This window comes from Sturnus vulgaris, chromosome 9 (genome assembly GCF_052056855.1).
Source record: "Sturnus vulgaris isolate bStuVul1 chromosome 9, bStuVul1.hap1, whole genome shotgun sequence".
Taxonomy (NCBI): domain Eukaryota; kingdom Metazoa; phylum Chordata; class Aves; order Passeriformes; family Sturnidae; genus Sturnus; species Sturnus vulgaris.
Window position 1 is genome coordinate 12563032 of NC_142251.1, and position 21569 is coordinate 12584600.

At 38.6% G+C, this 21569-nt stretch overlaps 1 protein-coding gene and 1 long non-coding RNA gene across 2 annotated transcripts in view; one reads left to right on the forward strand and one right to left on the reverse strand.

The window, feature by feature from the left end:
- Nucleotides 1–4017, reverse strand: part of LOC106850672 (vitellogenin-1-like) — a 42977-nt gene extending 38960 nt beyond the window's left edge. The window contains exons 1-4 of the mRNA XM_088169542.1: nucleotides 3974–4017; nucleotides 3648–3664; nucleotides 3272–3423; nucleotides 597–848 (exon numbers count right to left, since the gene is read on the reverse strand). Of these exons, the coding sequence (XP_088025668.1) occupies nucleotides 597–848; nucleotides 3272–3423; nucleotides 3648–3664; nucleotides 3974–4017 (465 nt within the window). The remainder of the gene's footprint in view (nucleotides 1–596; nucleotides 849–3271; nucleotides 3424–3647; nucleotides 3665–3973) is intronic.
- Nucleotides 1–20365, forward strand: part of LOC148222812 (uncharacterized) — a 98123-nt gene extending 77758 nt beyond the window's left edge. The window contains exons 2-3 of the long non-coding RNA XR_015805260.1: nucleotides 7555–7636; nucleotides 19289–20365. This is a non-coding gene — a long non-coding RNA (uncharacterized LOC148222812). The remainder of the gene's footprint in view (nucleotides 1–7554; nucleotides 7637–19288) is intronic.
- Nucleotides 20366–21569: the final 1204 nt, after the last annotated feature.

A 21569-nucleotide genomic window follows, 5' to 3' on the forward strand; every position in this document is an offset into this window, starting at 1 on the left:
TGTAAATAAGGTTTTCACAAAAACTAAGCACATTGCAATATCTGTGGTGAATAGTAATATCAGGTGATTGACCTTGACTAATATATTAAAACTTGAAAAACAGTGGGAAAATTCCAGAGCATCAACTGCAACTGTCAAAGCTGTTACAGTAATGTTATGACATATATACTATTTTCTTCCTAAAAGAGGAGCTAGAAGAGATTAAAGTATATATGATTGGTAGAAAAAGTCAAATTACTGTTATTTTGACTCTAATATTAAACTATATTTTAAAGCTTGTTTTATACAGCATTCACATTTTATGTGGGCTTCATCTTTCACAGTTTACTTTCTCTGGAATCACAAGCCAGATTTTCTAAGGGTTTAATTCTGCAAATGTATTTTCTGAAATACTTTCATCAACCAATTTAAAAATATGCTCTTCTGTTGTCCTGTTTAAAAGTATATCTCCACCAAATGTCCCATATGAAACTAATAATGATTTCCTAAGATTAGGTCTTTCTTATAAGTGAAGTTTATGTCAAGGATGAATTCAGAAAATGCAGTAGCAGACTCTGAAGTGAAAGTTCATTTATTTACACAAACCCCAAACTCACCTCCTGTAAACTGTACGAATTCTGCGCCTTCTTTATGCTCAGCTCCAGCACGTTCACAATCCCTCTGTAGATGTTCAGACCATCATCTGAGACAGAATCAGGAGCCATAATGCTGCCAACGTGGCCATTGCTGTACTCGAACTTGATGGGGTTGCTGAGCTGCCCAGTGAGGGCCTGGCTCAGTTTCAGTGAGCGGGAGAAGGAGCTGGTGGGCCACGCACCGTTGTACTCTGCGGCTTCGATCGAGTGAACCTGCAACAAGGGGGGAATACAATGCCCCCTTTTTTAATTCCAGTTAACTTCTTTTCAACACACAGGACCTCTAGAGCTTTAATCACATCAAAAACACACTTTCAAATAACACAAAGCCTCTTCAAAGGGGAAACTTAGAAGTTGTAATTTAGCATAACTAGTGTCGATACACATATTTCTGTATATAAAAGGAGAGCACTGCAAAGGGCTGATAATTCCACAGCCACTGCACTCTGTTCTGTTTCATAGACAATCCATATTGCCAAAGGTTGACTTGTGCAAAGAAATGAGCCAGAGAAGAGCCACATGAAGCAGGTTGCTACCCAAAAGTAGTATGGAAGATCTGCAGGAAATTGCAGGAGAAAGTTAATGTTGCATAAAGCATCATTAACTCCTGTTGTGAACTCTGTCATTTCCCTCACTGGGGTCACAGAGCACACGCAGAAATCTGAAACTAATAAACACATGGCCTCTAGGCCAGCCAGACATGCAGAATTAGTTTGAGCAGTGGACAGCAGATTACAGAAATTGTCCTTCCCTACATGTTTTGCTGTGCAACCAAAGGCTGAGGCACTGGCTCCAACCCCACTCTGCGCTTCATGCTCCAGCCTCAACCTCCAAACATGTGAAAAGTTGTGCTAAACTATGCATAACTTGAATAATTCCTACCCCATGGGAAAGGGCAAGTTTAGCTTAGTTTCTCAGAGGACCCTTCCTTTCTATATATTTTGACAATTTAAAGAGACTTTTCTCTGACACCTCAGGCTGGTGATGTGGTGCAAGACACGGATTAATTTCTCAAAAAGCCACACAAACTAAATCCTCATACAGCAAATCGCTGGAGAGTGCACTTTCATATTTATTTTTGTTATTGTTGGTGGAGATCACTGCCAACCCCAGTAACTGAAGCTTACAGGGAAGGCTGTTAGAGAGTAAATCCCTCATGCTGCCTCTTGGACATGCTTCTGGCATATTGCATACAGGCAGGTTTGGGACTGCTCTGCAGGGTCAGGGCGAGGTAGTTTTCCCCAGCCCTTGGGGCCCAGGCAGGACTTAGGCTGTCTGCTTGGTTTTGAACACAGCTGGCAATTCTTACTTGTAGGTTTGTGATGAAAAAATTGTCAGCTGGAAACTGCCCAGGGAACACAGCTTTTTGTTTGGGCTGAATGTGAACTAGTAGGCTGCAGATGAAAGTTTAATTCCCTGAACCATCCCTCCAAACTGTCTAATTTAAATATAACAGCAGCAAAATAAACTTTTCCCAGAGAAGAAGGGAAGAAATGTACTATTACCTTTATCTTAGAACTTGCCCAAAAAGTTATGTTTTTTTTCCTTTTCTCCTTTTCTTGCCTGAAATTATTTCTGAAATGGAAACTTTTCACAAATGCAGTAACACCAGTAAAATTGTGCTAGAAGGTTTTAGAGAAGAGAAGTCAATTTTTGGTGAAGACCCACCCTGGCACACCAAGAGCCATTTAGGCAGGAATGAAGGAGGATCTGGGATAAGGACAAGACTGCTTCTGCCTCTTTTCTGGCAGGGAAGCTTTCTACTCACCACTGCAGATGTGTGACTCTTATTTCCTTGGCGTTTTTTGCTCTGAAATTCATCCCCTTACAAATGTCATGGAAAAGCAATATTTCCCATCTAGATCTGTTATAATTTGAACTTACAAAAACACCTAGTAACAGCAGGCTAATTCAGGCTGAAAGGCTACAGCATTCACAAGCATTTATCAGACAGTCACCAGCCTTTTTAATCTAAAGCTTTCCATATGCCAAATTAAAGCTTTTAAAAATATCATTTTTCTTCCCCATATACACAAGACTAAGTGGAGTTTGTGTAAAGCAATTGAGGTGTGCATTTCTATACACTCATTATAAGTGGGTATAGTCTGCTGTTAAAGACAAAAGTGTATTTCACATAATCAAAATCCTCAGTAATAACTCAGCAAGCAGTAAAATTATACAATTGAGGATGACAAAGAATGTCACTCAGGACCCTTCAGAAAAAAGAAGGATGACATTAATTATGCTAAATATTGAATCACGTGCAACTACTGTCGCATGTTTTATTGCCTTTTGTCTGCTGGTTATGAAATCAGTTGATTAAATAATCCTATGTTGTACAGTTTGAAACAATTGGATTGATCCAGTAATAAATTATTGTGCATTTCAAATTACATTCCATTGTCTCCCTGACCACAAAGCAGAAGAAATCCTTCAAGCCCAAGGTTGGCTTGAGCTGAGAATTACCTTGCAAAGTGCAAATAGAATTTAGGGCACTGGATAAAAAATAACAGTGTTAGTTACATTATCCCTGAGTAAGCACAACACATGATGAAACCTAATTACTTCACAAAAGCTTAAAAAAGAAGCGAAGTATGATGAGAATTTTACCTTTCAAATTGAATACATTTTCTTACCCTAATAAGACAAAGTTTTGGCCCAATACCACTTATTTCCACTTTACTTTTTATTTTTATTCCAGCTCTTGCAAGTCCTTTCTCTGGAAGTCCACTGAGAAGCGTGGTTTCATAATCAAACGTATAAACCTTGTTTTCACTGAAATCGGGTTCTGCAAAGAAATGGTTCCCATAAAATATTATACATAATGTACAGAATATATTAAAGTACTTGCATTAGAATGTATGGAACAAAAAAGACGAATTTTTTCATTTTTGCATTGCAGCTGAACAAAATTAGCCGTTGTAAAGCTATATTAAACCTTGATATGCTTTTCAGATTCTATTTTTAATTTCACTCATTATAATTTTATTAGTTGATAGGAAAATTACTTACGGTAATTAAGATGCTGGCTCTCTGAAAGAGAAGAAAAAATAGAGGAATGAAAAAACAAAATTAAAAAAACCCCAAAATGTTAATGTATTGTAGTATAGAAGGCTATATCTCATCTTGCTTATATAACATAACCCTTTCTAATTAACTTCACTTCTATTTCAGCACGAGCCAAATCCTTTTTTTTTCTTTAAAAAACAAAAGAAGTAATAAAATATTTTTTTCTATAACGTGTTAAAGTTCATGTCTGTGAGTGAACTATATTTAGATTGTGAACCCTTTTCCTGAATATACAGTTTTAAATTCATCAAAGCAGATAAGTTAGATACTTACCCACCAGGGTTACAACCAGGGCTAATATCAAGCCCCTCATGATGGGGATAAAGTAAAGGTGAACGTGATGGGTTCCTCTTTTATAAAGGCATGTGATATCACATGTTTCTTTTGGCACATTAGTTTGACAAATAGGTGTATTCTAGAATGCATATTGATCAATCAAAAAATAAACATTTCTGAGGTCACAAATGCTGACAACTTCAAATCACCTCCTGAATTCAGCTACCTTACTTTCTGTGTAGTTCACTACGTTTGTGAACCCTGTGAAATTTAGCAGGACACCTTGGCAGGTATATGCTTGAAAAGAGACTTAATTTTCAAAATATCCTGCTTGCAATTTCCCCCCATTTCTCTACATTCTATTTATACAGTAAAAAAACCCTAAAATTTAAATTATACAAATATAGTTCCTCCATCATAACAGAAATAATTTACCTTTCTTTCCATCGTATCTTCAATCTCCTGATATTTTACTCTTCATAAGGGTCACTGCTTTGGAGACAAACCTTGAAACTTTACTTTTAGAGGAGAATTTGTGGTTGATTTTACAGATTTAGGCTTGAGACACCTTCCAGCTCATAGGCATGCAATGAAAGACTGCCTTTCTGTGGTATCTGCCACATCTGTCTTTGCAAGGAGATCTTGTTACCCACACCTGGAAAGACAAAACTTGTCAGTATGACCATCACATTAGCCTGTGGCTAATAGTGAAAGTTTATACTATGAAAACAGGAGGGAAATTAATCTCTTTGTTTATAAGAAGAATCTAATAAGAAGTGAGTTACATTTCCAGCAGGACCTCAGTGAGTTGGGAGCATTGGGAGCTTCTCAGTGGGTTCTCATGGGGCTTTTGCTGCTGTCACTCTTGGGGAAATATACCCAGAATTTCTCACTTGTAGCAATAACATTTAGATCAATCCTTAGTAAAATTATGTCAGGAGAGAGTTTGCTCCCTAACTTCAATTATACGTACTTTTTTGCAAGTGTTTAACATTTACTTTGAATTTAAGCATGTCTTTTGCTCAAATGATAAATTAAATATCATGTAAAAAACCACCTGCATACAAAGGTCACTGAGGGGGCAGGAAGGAGAGCTCAGGAATGCCTACCTGGTATTTCTGGGAGGCTGTGGAAGCTGCAACACAGCAAATACTGCACTGAGTCAGGCAGCCAGACCTTATCCTCCAGGAGGGGAACAAGGATTTCTCTGCTGGTGCTATCCATCAGGGAGGAGAGGGGTGAAACCTAAACCCAGGTCCTGAGTTCTTCACCTTCAGGCCTAAAGACACATTTGCTGCAGGCCCCATCAAAGTTCTTTACATTATTGCTTCATTTACTTGGAGTGATGCCACCTGACTGAGGAATAATGAAGCTCATTATTGTGGTGCCAGGGCACCTGAGCTGGAGTCAGGGATGCAGTTGCATGGTCCCTCTGCTCCATCACTGCTCCACCAAGAGCCAAATCTCCACCAAGAGCTCCTTCACTGCTGAGACTTCCTGAAATCCCATCAGGATTGTAACATGAGAGCTTTCCTTCATGAAGAGAGAGATACAGAATTGTATGGGTAGTCAGACCTTCCCTGAAATGAAATCTGTTTAGTAAAATATTTAAATATACAGTAGACAAAAGAATCATTAAAAGAGATTAATAATTGTAGCTTTGGTCCAGTGTAAGCTCAGGTGAAAAATTAAGTGCACACAGATTTTCCTTGATGTTTTCTCCTAGGCTAAGTCCTGTGAGCTAGGACAAGATACACCATGAGCCCTGTGAAATTCAGCAGCACACCTTGGTGCTTTGAGATGTAGTCAGAAATTCCTTGCAGTTACATTTTCTGCAGCCAGAATGGAAGTAAATGCACAGCAGCAAATTAATACCGTAAGTGATAACATACAAAACTCCTGCTATGATCACCCTGCTTTTCTGACACTGCTCATCAATGCCACAGCTTGACCTCTGCAGTAATATTGGGCTATTATATTGAGCTCAACTACCTCCATTCCACAGGGCAGAATGTATAAGATAAAGTTAGATATATACAGAACTGTATGAGAAAGAATATTTATTTAAACATTGTTATTAATAGCTCAATGAAATACTGTGTGAGGGACATATACATATTAAAACAAAACTATAGCATTTTTCAAGTTGAATAAAATGTTTTATAATTAAGGTGTAACATGAATAAATTTGTTCTAAATGGGTGGTGAAAATACTGCATTTCTTTTTTCTAACGAAGCACAAAATCTAAGCTTACAATCAGCATGTGGATACCTGATTGCTAAAATAACAACTATAATAATTAAGATGGTGCAGGCTGCCATTTTCTCTTCATTTACAACATGTACTCTCTCTTTTTAATAACTCCTCTCTACCCAGGCTTGTTTTCTTGGGGGAGAAAAGTGATCTCAGAATTGTTGTACCCGTTATGACTTTAAAGGAACTACCAAATAAATGCAGTAAGTAGAGAGGAGACACAGCTAGAGTTTGAGGGTCACAGCACTGAGCTCTAAATCCTTTCTTCAAAGCAGACACATCATTCCAGCTAGTTCTGAGGGAATAAACAGGAAAACTATCGTTTTAAGGAAATAGATAAAAGGAGGAAAGGTAAGAGCCACACTTTTTAAAGGCAATATGGTTTTTCTTAAACATTCAACAGGTCATGTTAGTGAGCAAGAAAACATATGAAAAATAAATAATCCACAATCAAACAGGCCCTCCACAAACGAATTCCAAATGCCTAATTTGGTTGCAGAGGAAGAAAATTTAATGTGGACAAAGGCTTATACAAAACTTGTATATTTTCCTTTTTTTCTTCTTTTAGGCATAAACAATGAAGACAAGGAATTGTTAAAAAGCAATGGGAAATATCTTGGGATGTTTTTCTTTTAAAGAAGAAAATATATGGTGTTGAGTGTTACAGAGAATGTGATGGCTGTATAAGGAGTGCAGTAAGAGGAGGCAGACTGCTTTGATTTTACAGGGCACTTGCACCATAAATGAAACATGAATACAGCCTAATTAACCTGATTAGAGCTATTGCTTCTACACAGCAATTGTCTTTACATAACACATTCTGCTTGAGTCTTATTATCTGCAGTTGTACTGCCACGGATAGCTCTGCACTCTCCTTGTTCTGTATTCACATTGCTGAATTATGGTGCAGTGATGCCATTTCCATCGTGCTAATGTATAGCCTAATGACAAAGCAGGGATTAGCCAAACAGCTCCCAGGCAACCATAGCAGGTGAAAATAGATATAATCACTTGGTGAAGAGATTTTTAGCCTTCAGTTTTCCTCATTTCAAAAGATTTTTAAAAGGAAGCTTCACAACTACTTCATATTTAACATTCAGTCCTTGAATTTTTTGCTCAAAACATTCAGCATTTGTAAGTGTGCCATAGCCTCCAAGATAATGTTTCATATTCTCTCCAGAGACACTGTCTAATGAATAAGAATGTGTTCTAGGTTGGGCTAAATTGCCATATGCTGATTCTAGTACATTCACAAAGGGATTTTTTTCCATTAGATTGCTTTAAAAGGGGTCTTTGTTTTTTTTTTTTTTTTTTTTGGAGTGTTATCCCGGTTTGATGCTGGCACACCTCCAGTAGAGTGATGACTGTGGGAATTGGATACAAAGTTTGAAAACTGAAACAGGTAAAAATGCTATTTTTGTATTGTCTAGCTTTTGATATATGCATGGTTTGAAAGGTACTGTTGGTCTAGATTTATAGAATAGTGGTAGAATTTTATTTTGATAAATTTGCTTTTTGCTAATATATGCTTCTAAGATAAAGACACATTTTGGTGCATTTTGTGAAGTAGCTGGTGGGACTGTTCCTAAGGCCAAGCATGCATTGCCTGTCATTTCCAGATAAAAGAATGAAATTAAGAAGAGGAGTGTGGAATCTAACTCTGACATTCTCAATCTGAAAACAGATTGTTTTGATACAACTTAGTTTTACTAAGAAGCTCAAAGGTTTTTATTTGTATTCAAATATGGAAAACACATTCTGAAGCCTGACAGTCCACCTCCATGGCTATCATCATTGGCTCATCAGCCAGCATACTGATTCAGTGGCCTCAGGATTTCCCCTCCCCTTTCAGGATATATTATTTCCCAAGTCATTCAGTAGGGTTAAATGTTAGACAACTTGCATCTGAAGTTTAAGTCACGTCATATTTGAGGACTGATGTTTGCTATGTAATTCCATTGCACTAGAAGATAACTAATGAGTTTATCTTAACCCCCAGACTTCACGGTCACAGAGTGATTAGCTCCTGGGGGGCTGGAGCTGACAGGACACCAGGTAGCCCTGAAATTCAGCCGTGTCAGGAGCCCAGCTCAGTCACTTTGGGCATGAAAAGGTGAGGCACAGACAGGACACAGAGAGCTCTGTGCCCTCAGGTGCTGCTTGTAATGCATGCCTGGCTACAGGTGTCAAGGCTGGTAACTTACCTGAAGGGAAGAATTCTTGTGTAAAGTTTATCGTGACTAACTGTATAAAGTGTGGGCACTGCTGCAGGGAGTGAGGAGAACCCAGACCATCCCCTGTGCCTCAGGGTGGAGAGCAGGAAGAGGGAGAACACCTGGTTTGGCCTGCTCAGCATCACAACCCTTTTCTCAGGAGGCACTGTGAGCACACAAACCAGCTGCCACTCCAGAAAACAGCCCACGACCCTCTGCCATACTGCATGAGGATGCCTTCCTATCCCTGGAGGAACAATGCCCAAGGCAGTGGTGGAATAATTTTAAAAATAAGAAAATTCTCGAGGCTTTCTTTGTTCTTTACAACAGTCCAAGTGTATTACACTGCAAAACTTCAGATTCTCCTAAGAAAAGAATTGGGCTTATTGATTTTTATTTTCAAAATGTGGAGTAAAAATACATAATGCTTTCTCAAAATTGTTATTTATATTCTGGATCCACCCAAAATGTGCAAAATTTTTTATGAATGAAGGGGAAAACACTGATTTTTTTCTTAGAAGTCAATATTCTTAGGTACAATGATTTTTTTTTTTTTAATTTCATGGACCTTCATCTTAGTAACATATTCCTTTTTATCACAGAACTCTGCAAGAACAGGATGGGTCTGGATCATCCCTTTCTAGTGTCAGAGTAGCAGGCAGGTTTATGGTGTCAGGAGGAAGCTCACTATGAATTTACTCTCAATACAGAATATATGAGGTGAATGATACCTTAGTTTCACAGCACTGGGTCACTGTGACATTAGGTCATGGGTCAGATAAGATAAGCTGTGTATTATTCCTAAGGAAGGAGCAGATAATACCCAGCCAGTTCAAACAAAGGCATTGACTTTACCCTCACAAAATAGGTAAAAAAGGCAAAATCACCTACCAGTATTTAATGAATGACTATGACTTCCAAAGTATGAAAGGCCTAACCATATACAAATAAGAACACATTTTGTTTTTAAGTTAGTGTGAAAGTTAATTCAGTAATGAATTGAACACCATGTTTCATCAGTTTAAAAGAAAGTAGCTACATGGTTATTCCCACAACAATCTGTATTAATCATCATAATATTTTCTGTATAAGACAGTTCCAGATAAAATATGACATGAAACACTGATATTCATACCTGCTTATCAAGGACTGCAGCACTATGGCTCAACATTGCCCATAAAAATCAGAGGGCAAACTAACTGTTGAACACACCTTTGGCTAAAACCATGAAGACCTAATTTAATCCCCCTAGAACAAAGAGTTAAATCTGAACAAATTCGTATATCCAGGAGAAGTTGGATCTGGATGCAGATCCAGGCCCCTGTCTTGCACACTTACACAGCTGCATTTCCTCTCATCTTGCAGAAAATCTCTTAACCATTTGACTGGGAACAATTCTAACACTTATAATAAAGACTGTCTTTTCCTGCAATAAGAACATATATCACTAAAATTCTACTCTCCAGTGTGGTACGTGCAGCCTTGATGTGTAACTACTCAAATTCTATTTTCAAGACTTTAAAATAGAAATATAGGAAAAAGTTAAAGGCAGGCCTCTGCTCTCTGTACCCTGCACTGAAGTTAATAGTATCTTTTCATGGAGTTTCACTGGAGCTATATCTAGTGTATGCTGACACTAATTTGCTCTTTGAGAATTCACTGTAACTTCAGTGCAAACACTCAAGGAGTAAAACAGTTCTCAGTATGAATAGGGCTTGAAAATCTGCTCCAGCATGGGTACCTCTCAGAACATTAAAAATGCTGTATGAGAACTTTATTTCAGAAACCATCCAATTTTTTAACTATTTAATTGTTTTTTAATAATAGTACCTAAATTAATTTCCTTTTTCTCACCTTTGGAGTGAACACTAGGAAGATTGTTATTTTCTTGGTTTTCAAAGGCAAATAACTAGGAAAGAAATGTTAAAATTTAATTTTCAAGGAATGCTTGCACTGATAACAAATAATGTCAGTTTCAAAACTTAAATTGGATATAATTATCAATTTTTTAATTCTTCAGAGAAGGTGATGGATATCCATGGATATTTTCTGCAGTTTTGTCTTGTTGGCTTTCCTTCCCCCTCTGAAAATTTATTTGTAATTAATTCACTGGCTGAATTTCTTCTGGAATAAACTGATATAGCTCCAATTAGATGGAATTGGTTGTGTATTTAGTATTTTACAGTTTTTAGCATAGGAAGATGTTGGTTGATACTAACTTCTTGTTTTTCTAGAGACTTTCTAGCAGGCAACTGAGTTCCCTTGAACTGATTATTTGTGCATTAACCCTCTAATTGTGTTATACTGCAAAACACAAAGAACCGTAAGTACAATCTAGTAAATGATTCAAGCATTCTTATTCATCTTTCCAGAATTTCTGGACGCTGTGACACAAGTGAATGGAAATTTGTCTTCCTCTTGATTTAAAGATCGATTTAAGATCTTTCCTACAGCAAATAAAACTATTTGGTTTCATATATCTGTGATTTTTCTGAAGTAAATGTTAACTTTACCATGCTGTACCTGTGCACTTCTAAATAGATGCAGCATAACCAAAATCAGGTGTAATAAATATGTGCATTTAAGCATATATATTTTTAAACTCCTAATTAATTATACAAATATTTTATATTGTGTTCTTGGTCCAGCTATCAGAGGCATCTACTCCTCAGTGCAGGTGCCAGTGGCTGCCACCTCACACAGAGTCACAGCAGAAGAGCCTATTAACATAGCCAAGACTCTTAACACAAGATTTTCGTGTCTATAAAGCTCAGATATATTTCTTAGTGTAACTATTATTTATAAGCATTAAAGATTTTTTCAAATCTGCCCGTGTTCATCCTCACCAGACAGCCTCTCCCGGGCTTTCTGTAGCAGCAGTGTGCTTGAGCAGATGATGGCAGTGCCACTGCTGAACTTGGAGTTAAATGATGCTATCATTTTAGGTAGAAATGGTGATGCTAAATAATTCAGTGGCTTTCTGGAAGGTAGCAGCCCTACAACCTTTCAGCTCTCCTCACCAACCAATCTACAAAGAAATGTTGCTAGGAGAAACTATGGAGGAGTGTGGGAACAGCTCATCTTCCAGGCATAAAAGTAACTGCTGGTATCAGCAAAGGAAAATTAAAATATGAGACATACAGCTGTAGAAGAAAATATGCTCTACATGAAAGCACATCAGCAGCTCCATCTGTAAATTTCTACTCACTCAACATGTTGGGAAATGTATAGGAAAAGATAAAAGTGCATTTACAAAGACTTAGGCAATGTCTGAAGAGAGGGTAACAAATGTTCTGCCTTAATGAAGCATGGAAAAGAAACCAATCTCACAGTACAGTTTGAAAAGCCAGGCCAGTCACCTGGGAAACAAGAAAAAAGGGCAGAAAAAAAGGCAAACCAAGAAAATAGGCTATCAGCCTAAGCTTCACAAAGCATTCACAAAATATAAGTACCATAGACTTGTAAGTTGGTGGTTAATAGGCTCTAAAATTATAGAGCTGTCTATAGCACACATGGAACCACAGGTATGTGTGCCAACCTCATCACTGAAGATTACTGGAGCAGCAGGTTCAGAGCACATTGAAATGAAGACCATTATAGGAGTTCCTAGATACCTTTCTCTGATTCCAAGGAGCAATTTAGCAATGGGTTTGAAACAGTCTGCCTTTCCATCCTCAGTTACAGCAAATAAGATTTCATTGCCATTTAATGGGTAAAATTCCTCATGCAGGAGCAGTTAGACCTGTGGACAGCTCTTTAAAATAGACCTGGACTGAGATGATGACCTCCAGCTATAAGAAATCAGGTGCAAAGACCACAACCGAAGGCAAAAGGAGGCAGTGTGATTCTTCAGAAAGAGTGGGAGGAATATCCCTGAAACAGGCTTGAGCTGCCTGCCATGAAAGGTGGCACAAGGTGTGAGGAGATTTGTGACAACTGTATGGAAGTGCAGGTTCAGAAAAGCAGCCAGAGATAAGGGCCAGGGTATTTTTTATTTTGGTAAAAAGCACAAGACACACAAGATGCTGACAAGAGGTTCAGATTGATCTGGAGAGCGGGAAGGGACGATGGACTTCTCAGGGAAGGAGCTATTCGATTTCTCATCAGAGCACTTTGCCCTCACTGTCACTCATTTTGCTCTAGAGCCTTATGAGATCTTTAACCCAGAACAGGTGGTTTTGTCCTACTAATGAGACTTAATTGGAAACCTATTGTTTTTACAGAGAGACTCTTAGGTCTCCTCAATAGGCAGATCGAAATAACATGAGGGAAAAAGGGATTTAAACCGAAAGACACCAGCGACATTTTGTCCATGTTATTACCTCAGTATTAAGTAGTTTATTTTTGTCTCTCTGTCTGGGGGAAAAATGGTTTGGATTTGCCCTTGAATATGAAAGACGATAAAGAGGATTTAAACAGTTTAGATAAATACACAGTAAAAATTACTCTGGAAACAAATGAGAATAATTTGAAGCTACACAATAAAAAAGATAGAGATATATAGAAAATTCTACTTTTCCATTTTGAAGTCTATTTATCATACTTCAGATTAGAAGGCTGGAAAAAGGTGTCTACTTCAGTTTCTTATCTGAAGCCAGGAGCAAGTGTACAATGCAGAAAAAAGGAACCAAGAAAAACTTTTTATTTTTCTCTTTGATGCCTTCACAGATCCTTCAGAACTATATAAGAGAGCTTCAGATATTTTCTTTTTCTTAGTCTTGCACTTCTGGAAGACCCCTGAATTTTATATATTCTGTTTTTTTCCAGTTAGCTTTTCTTTTTTATCTAGGAAATTTATTTTAACATCTCCCACCATTTTTAGCTTGTCTCTTGCTTTGTCACATTATAGACACAGTGACTGTCTCAAAGACAAATGAGGGCAACAATATTCCTCAGATGGCTTTTTGCTCTCTGAAAAAGCCCATCCTGCAGTTCTCTGAACCTCTCAGTAGTGGGGGCTTCAGGAAAGACTGAGTAAAACCAGAGGGAGATGAGTACTCCTGTTAGGTGTCCAGAGAATGGGAGCTCCATTGAAGCCATCCTTTAGGTGCTGCTGCCTCCTCCTGTGGTGCTCTGACTATTCCACTGTGACAGAGATTTGGACACTGACCTTGACACTTCCCCTTCCTAATTTGGGAGCTCACACAAGATGTGGGAGGCTCTGTCTTCCCAGACTGCTCACAGAACTGGTCTTGTGCTCACATAGGCATTGCTAACAAATGAATAAGCAAAAAAAAAAGAACCCAAACCCAAAAACTCAACCAAAGAACCCCAGAAAGACCAAAGTGGAGTTGCCTTCTGTGTGTGTGTACTGTGTTCATTACCAGGGATGTTAATAGCTGCCACAGAGGTGCCAAAAGGCAAAAAGCCCCAACTTCACCTCAGCATTATAGCCCAAGGGATAAACAGAAAGTGAGTAATAACAAATATATCAGAAGAGAGTCCAAAGACCTGATTCATTTGCTGGTGGTAATTTACTGTAGTGGGAGGAAGGTGCTCTAAGCAGGGGTATAAGGAGAGAATGCTGACTTATGAGCTCCACTCCTACAAATACATTACTGTTTGCTTGTAAAGTACCAGAGACAACACTGCTTGAGGTGCATCTGCTTGAAGGAGGTTAACAGGAATGCCATCTCTCCTCACATTTCTGTTTCTCATTCTATTTCATTAGGTAAGATCTCTCTAGCGACAATTTATCATAACCTCATTAGCAATCTCTGACAACTGCTTTCTCTCCAGCTTTGTTTTCTCTCAATTCTTATGATCAAGAAAGACACAGTTCACAGTTTTCTCTTCCCCGATGTTCTTCCATTTGTTTTGGTTTTGGTGTTTTTTATTTTTTTTTTTTTAATGAAAGCCTGCAGTATGTAATGAACGATTGCTGCCAGGAGCACATTGCAAAGTGTCTATGTGATGATTACGTGAGTGGTTCACAGTCTTTCACGTTCCATAGCATAGAAGTGAGCCTTTGGGGCAACTCAAAAAGTTTTAAAACACTTGATTTCATTCAGGGAAGAATCAAAGAGTTTCACTAGAAGAAATTGTCTTTACACATATAAAAAATGAAGGTTTCTAAAGGGATCTTTTGGTTAGATGACAGAAAACCTGCATTTTGTAATACCGCAGGGGTTCTTTTAATAAGTCACTGAAAAGTTCCATTTGACAAGTCAAACCTTAAATTTTTTTTTTTTCATACTTATTATAGCCAAGGAGGTGCTAACCTAATACAATGGGCAAAGGAGTGTCATCACAATACAATAGACCAGACAGAGTTAGTACAATGCTGGGCAATAAGGGATCTCACTATAATGAGTGAGAGAAGCAGTGTCTGCAGCATAAGAAGCATGCTTCAGAAAAGAGAAAAGAAATGTGTTTGGTTTGTTACTGGTCATTTTATAACTGCAGTTGTAACCCAATGCAATGACCTCTAGATGCTTAAGAGTCTTTAAAACTCAGAATAATTTCAAAGGTTCACAGGCCAAAAAAAACATTATGGTGCCTAACTGGGGGCCTCAGTAAAACAGGCTTATAGATTTCTGCACAATGTTGCCTCTGTCTAACTTGGTAATTCAGAGTTACATCAGTGGTCTTAGGCTGAGGCTCAGTTTGGCCCTCTATATTGTTCACATTGATTCACTGTGAGAGCTACAGGAGTATTAGAGGGTGAGATGAGGGAGTTTTCTCTCGACTTCTGGTTAATTATATTTGACAAAAATCTCTTCTTTTCCTGTACTTTTTTAGGATCAGTTTCCAAAATCTTTATTAAATTTTTGGCCCTCAAAATACTTTATTCCATTTATACTCAAATCTCAGCTTATGTTCAAATTTCAAGGTGCACTTGCTCTGGCATCAGGACAATCCTATAGAAAGTATGAAGGGTGTTTGGCTAGAAGAACATTCCCACTCACCACATCATTCTAAAGCACAACATGGGCAAAGGATGCTCAGAACAAATCCATACAATATGCTATATGTAAATCTCCACGGGCTTTCAGCAAACTACACTCTGCAAATTTATGTGACCTACTTTTTCAGATTGCTTAGTGCATAATAGCATCCTTGCTGTCAATCATATGGCAATTGCAAGTATAATACATGCCCTTGATGTGGAAAGAAAAGAATGAGGCATAACTTGAATAAAACTCGGGCAAGATGTAGAAGAAAATGACGTAGGTATGAGTTCAAATTTACAGCACAAAACCACAAATGCTTGGTTGAGGACAAAGTGCTGCTCATTTGCTGAAGACCAGAATGAAATGTATAGGGTAGAATGGAGTAATTGTAATATACAGGGATACAGTTTGGACCACTTAGATATGCATATGCCAGGCATCTGAAAGTCCAAGCAGCACCTTTCCTGATTATCCAGAAGCTCTAATGCAAAGCTTTATACAAGAGTAACATCACAGAATCACAGAATAAGCTGAGCTGGAAGACACCCTCAGGGATCATTGAGCCCAGCTCCTGGCCCTGCACAGCACCATTCCCAAGAGTATCTCCATGTGCCTGACAGCATTGTCCGAAATTATTGAACTCCGTCAGGCTGGTGCTGTGACCATGAAATGGGGAGCTATTCTAGTGCCCAAACACCCTCTGGGTGAAGAAACTTTTTCTTGATATCCAGCCTAAACTTTTCTGATGCAGATTTGAAGAGAGAAGGCAAACAAACACAATATGTTGGAGTAACTTGGTGCAGTACAGTTTAATGAGGAGTGCATTTCTGGACCTAATTTTTAAAACATTTTTAATAGTTTAGTGCTAACGAAAAATGGCATTCTTATTTAGCACAGAAAAGCTGTAGTGCTATATAAGCTTTAATTCAAACATGGCAAAACACAGCCAAGCTGCAAACATCAATAGAATGAGACAACACTTTTGACTTCAGTAAGACCCAATTTACAACTACTAAGAAAAAGAAACTATGAAATATTTTTGAGTTCCAATTGCTAAATGGCCTTCAGGAGTCAGAAAACTTGGTTTTGTGGTTCAGGCAGTAGATAAAGCCTGAGAAGAACTGGTTTCAATTTATGGATCCATACTGGTCTTGGAGCAAATCACACTTAATACAAAATGTGGATATTATATCATGCCTGTTGGACTATAAACGTTTTAAGGCAGGGAAAATCTCTCACTAGGTGAAGACTCGGTATCTACCTCAAAGAAATATCTATCTTGACTGAGAGGCTGAGGTATTCCTATATTAGAAATACTGATCAATAACTAAAACAAATATTGCTGTCTTTTCCCAACCTCCCCTGGTTGCTAGAGTTTATCTCAGATGTGAGATTGGGTACACAGATTTTCTCCTGCACTTAGCTTTGTCGGGGGAAGGCAGTTCCTGCTTGCTGACAAAGATTAAGAAGGCTGGCAAAGAAGAAAATGATCCACGGTTGTGAGGGAAAACAGAAAAAAGGAGGAGCTGATGGAGGAAAATATGTTGGTGGAGATATTCTGGTCTGCAGATGGTGAAGGACTTATCCCACGTGCTTCCACTTCACCATCTGGCATTAGCTAGAACAGAAAGTTCTCAGAGAGTTAGAAAAGGTTGCTTTCACCTCAAAAATGACCCAAATATAGGGCTAATGATCAAGGGGAAAAAAAATGGGTATGTAGCCATGTATCCAGAGTTCAGAAAGTGAGGAGAAAGCATAAGCAAGTGAGGATGAGAACTCTAAACCTATTTTTTTTTTCCTACCCAACATTCAGGGCAAAACTAACCCTTGCTCTGAATTCTCTTCACCTTGTTCCTGTGTTTGACGCCTCATGCAGTCCTCACCATCCTACTTCTCTCATCCTTTCCTTTCAAAAATCCCTGCATCTGCAATATCACTGTGACTTGCTTCTAGGACATAACCTGGCACATGGGATGAGGGCTAATGGTTTCAGTAGATTTATATGCTTTTTGATCTCAAGGGAGATGGCATAGGTTAGAAAATGAACTGCCCCCTCTCTATCAGTGTTATATTTTTGCTTCTCTGAGGGATATTTGGGGTATAATGTGGTGGGAAGATGTGTTACAGATGGAGCAAACATGGTGAGAAGCTGGTTTTATCTGCCTCAAATTAGACATGGAGACAGAAAGAACAGCAGTTTCTGGACATTAGGAGGAAAGTTTGTTTGGCAGGGTTTTTGAAACTTGGTCACATATTTTTTGTTTAACAGCTTACAAGATAGTGTATTATAAGATTGAGTGAGTGTTTATGATCTGTGTTGGGAAAAGAATATGGGATGCAAGTTGCTGGTGAATGGTTTCAGCTTATGTCTGAAAGGCTGGCAAGGATGGAGGAGGCACAGTGTAGGGCCCTGAACCCTGGAGAAATGGATGCTGACCACCCTACATCTGCTCCATGGCTCCTTCTGGGGAGGAACAGTAGTTGCTACCATTCCATGAGGGGATTTCAGCACACACAGTGATTACTTCACTCTGGTGTTTTTGGAGGGGGACAGCAACTTCCTTCAGTTTATACCTGCACTTGTGTTTATTGTTAAGGGAATCTAACTTCCCATTAAGTGCCTCTGAACTCAAATAGCTCCAATTGTTCTGCCTTCATTTTTGTGAAAGCATGTAAGGAAAGACCTATACTACCAAAGACAGCTCTGCTTCTTATTCCTCAAAAGCTTTGCAAAATATTCTTATTTAATAACTGTTATCTTTAAGTAGTAGCTGCATCTTTTCATAAGCTAATAGTTGTAAAGCACTGTCTGCTTTGCTTAATGATACTACTTTCCCAATATAAAACAGGTCTAATGGGTGTCAAATGTGAAAGCAATATTCCTGCAATTTATCACTTAAGCCTTCTTTCACTCTTTTGGGGTGAATTGTTGTATTTTTAAAAGGAAATTGATTGCCTTGAGTGAATTCTTTTGTTCTTCTACATTAACAATTCATGAATGAAGCCAATAGCTGCAACACAATCTTCAGTTCCTTGTCCCACCAATAACCTCAGCTGTATCCTGGAGGGTAAACTCACACTGCATCAATCAGCTGTCTCCGTGGTCTGTAGCACAGCCATGTGAACTGTGGCTTACACTATGTTCTCGTTTGCTCCCTTGACTTTTGGCAGTAGGGAACTCCACAAAAATGAATTAACTGCTACAAAGTTTTCTGGCGTGCTGTACTTTACATGATTGGAAAGTTATGTTACTAGAAAGAATATAGACATTTATTCTGAAGTTCAGAACCAAATGCCAATGGTCGAATGATCCTGTGCACCTTTCTTCTCTGCCCTCCTCTTTTCTCTAACATTGTTAAGCATTGGGACAATCCAGTTTAAAAGATTCTGGGAGGTTAAAGAGGTTTCTGTTAGGGAACATTTTGGACTACTTATTTTTTTTTTAAATAACCCAACGACAGAAAAATAACCCAAAACCAGCCCTGTAAAAATGAACTGGGAAAGGCAAAGAGGGCAGCAGTTTAAGAATATATTAAGATTGCACCTGCAAATGAGTTCATTCACTTCTTTCCATGAGCAAGCCCTGTGCTTCTATTCCCAGATGAGAAATAAACACCCAGGGCTGGTCAGGCAGACATCCAAATGCCCAGACTCAGTGTAGCTCTGTGCCCACGAAACTCATACAGAGAAAATGGAAGCTGTGAATGTGGACTTCAGCCTGACCTGCAAAGCCAGAGCTGTCATGCAGGAAAACTCATCGAAGTCTGCTGTCCTGGCTGGCCTTCAGTCACTAATAAAATTTCTCTTGGGTGTGTCCTTCTCCTCATTTCTGCTGACTGCTCTCTTGAAAGCCACCTGTTCTTAAGCACATATTCCTTCTTTACCAGCTTGTATTTTGGCTGAGTCCCCGCATAACCACGGGTATGCATGTGTCTTTTGCTCTTTTAGCTCCTCTCCAGCCGAAATTGTTGTCTCTATGCAGCAACCTGTACCCACACACAGCTCTGCACACCCCAAGTTGGACACTTGTTGCACACCAGGAAGAATTAATGAGGTGATCTTACATGGTGGAGAGAGAAGATCTGCATCCTGTTCTTAAAGCTGTGGCAAGACACAGAAATGCTAAAGTTTTCTTGTTTGTCCAAAGCATTCCCTGGAAAATGGGATCAGAAATTCCAAGTCGTGGTACAGTGGCTTTTCTGAAAAATATTCTGCAAGACACACTATAAAGACTCTCTCGAATGTCCCTCCACCCCTTTGCTCCCTGAACTGGTTGTGCTGAGCCTCCAGGAAAGCCCTGACCAGATAACCTTGATCGACAAAACATTTTACAAAGACAAGGGCAAGGTAAACTTCCCTGGACTAGCCTGCAGTGTCATAAATGTTTGCAGAATTGACTGTTCCCTCCAGAGGCAGCCCCATGCTTCTCTGTCCCTGCTGCATACAAATGAAGTCACTGCACAGCACAACCAAGTGCATATGCTGTGGTTGTGACCTCCTGTTTGGTGACATTCATTGCTCTGTGGTACTGGCTTTCTGAAAATCAGCTGGTACATGAATTTCTACTCTGATTTCACTAAAAACCAATCAATAAGGGCACATAGCTCTAGTGTTCTCATATACCTGCTCTGTGAATAAACTAAATGAAATATTTGCACAGACTTTTGTGAATCTTTTTAAAGGGCCTGACCAGAAATTGGAACATGTCAGGAGCTCTGAGGAGGGGACTACAGACAAACAGCATTGTATGCATAGGAACTGCAAAGTCCTCTCTGCTGGGTGGAGGAAAAGGAAAATCAACCCAAATATCAATGAACACTTATAAAAGATCCTGAAGGATTATTTTAGCATGAGTTAGTATTGATAACTCTGATGCTGGACCCTTGTGCACAGGTAATTCTGATGCAGCTAAAGAAGCATTATAGGTAACTGTTCAAATATAAGCATATTCCAGCTATATCTATACTTGCATAGAAATTTGTGAAATAAAGTTCTTTTGGCATGATAATTGTAAGGATATTATGGGGGATTTTTTTTTTTGTGGTAAAAAGCAAAACCATGAACCAACTCGATTATTTTGTAATTATGGAGAGATTAGGTAGGAAGTGGAAACAGTGGCTCACTTTGTATTCTAATAAAAACCTGGGGCAAAACAAACAAAAGTGCAAATAGCAGTTTCAGAACAAAAGGATATTCCTCTGTACTGAGTGTGTCTCTAAGCACAACATGCCCCAGCTATTGCAAAATATCCATGACTAATTGGAAATCTTCTGAAACAAATTGCTACTAAGGCTCATACAGTGCTATCCCACTTGGACCAAAAAAGACCCAATGCCCCTGGTGGCAACACTGAGAAAATAGAAATACTTGTTATTTTCTGAAGTTCATTCTTAGGTATTGTCTTTTAGTTACAGACAGTACTTTGTGAGTGTGGCTTTGTGAGTAAGATCAGCAGTGCCAGCATGAGACAGGGGGGTTATTATTCCTAAATGTTATGTTATTGTTCTTAAAACATTATTCTGCTAAGAAACGGTGCAGCAAGATAAAAACAATGGTATTATACTCAGGAGAAAAAAAACAATGGCTTTAAAAAAAACAACTCTGGGAAATGGAGAGGAGGCTTTGCAAAAGAGCTCTTGTTTTGCTTTGCAAGGGTTTACATGGGACTGAACACACATAATGGCTAAGAGCAGAGACCAGAGCATTTAAATGAGCTTTTCAGAAGTTTACTTAATAGATACATGTTTTACATCAGGGATAGATGATAGTAACTTTCCTTGCTCTGGGTTTTTGATTCTGATAAAGGTGTGGGTAAAAGATAAGCATATCTGCTCATGTTTATTACTGTTCTAGTGAGAGAAAGATATTTGATTAAAACTGTCATTTACTTTTCAGCTACAGAAGTTATATGCTAGTCTTTGGTGTTCAATAAGAGTTTTGTTACATCATCTCAAGCAATAAAACTGCTTGATGCCCTGTCTTAAAATCCTTCACCTTCTTTTCAGTCCTTTTAATTTTTGTTCCTGTCTTATTCCCTAACTCCTTTTCCAGCGGTCCACAAATATAAAAGTAAATGATTTCAATATGATGCAAAAGAGTAAACAAACCCTTACCCCGCAATTGTTCTAGGCACTGTGAAAGAACAAATAATCATTTTGACAGGTAGACAGGTCAAAGTGATCTGCTGAAAGTCTGCCTTCAAGAAAGGGCAGCAATGCAAAGCTTCTTT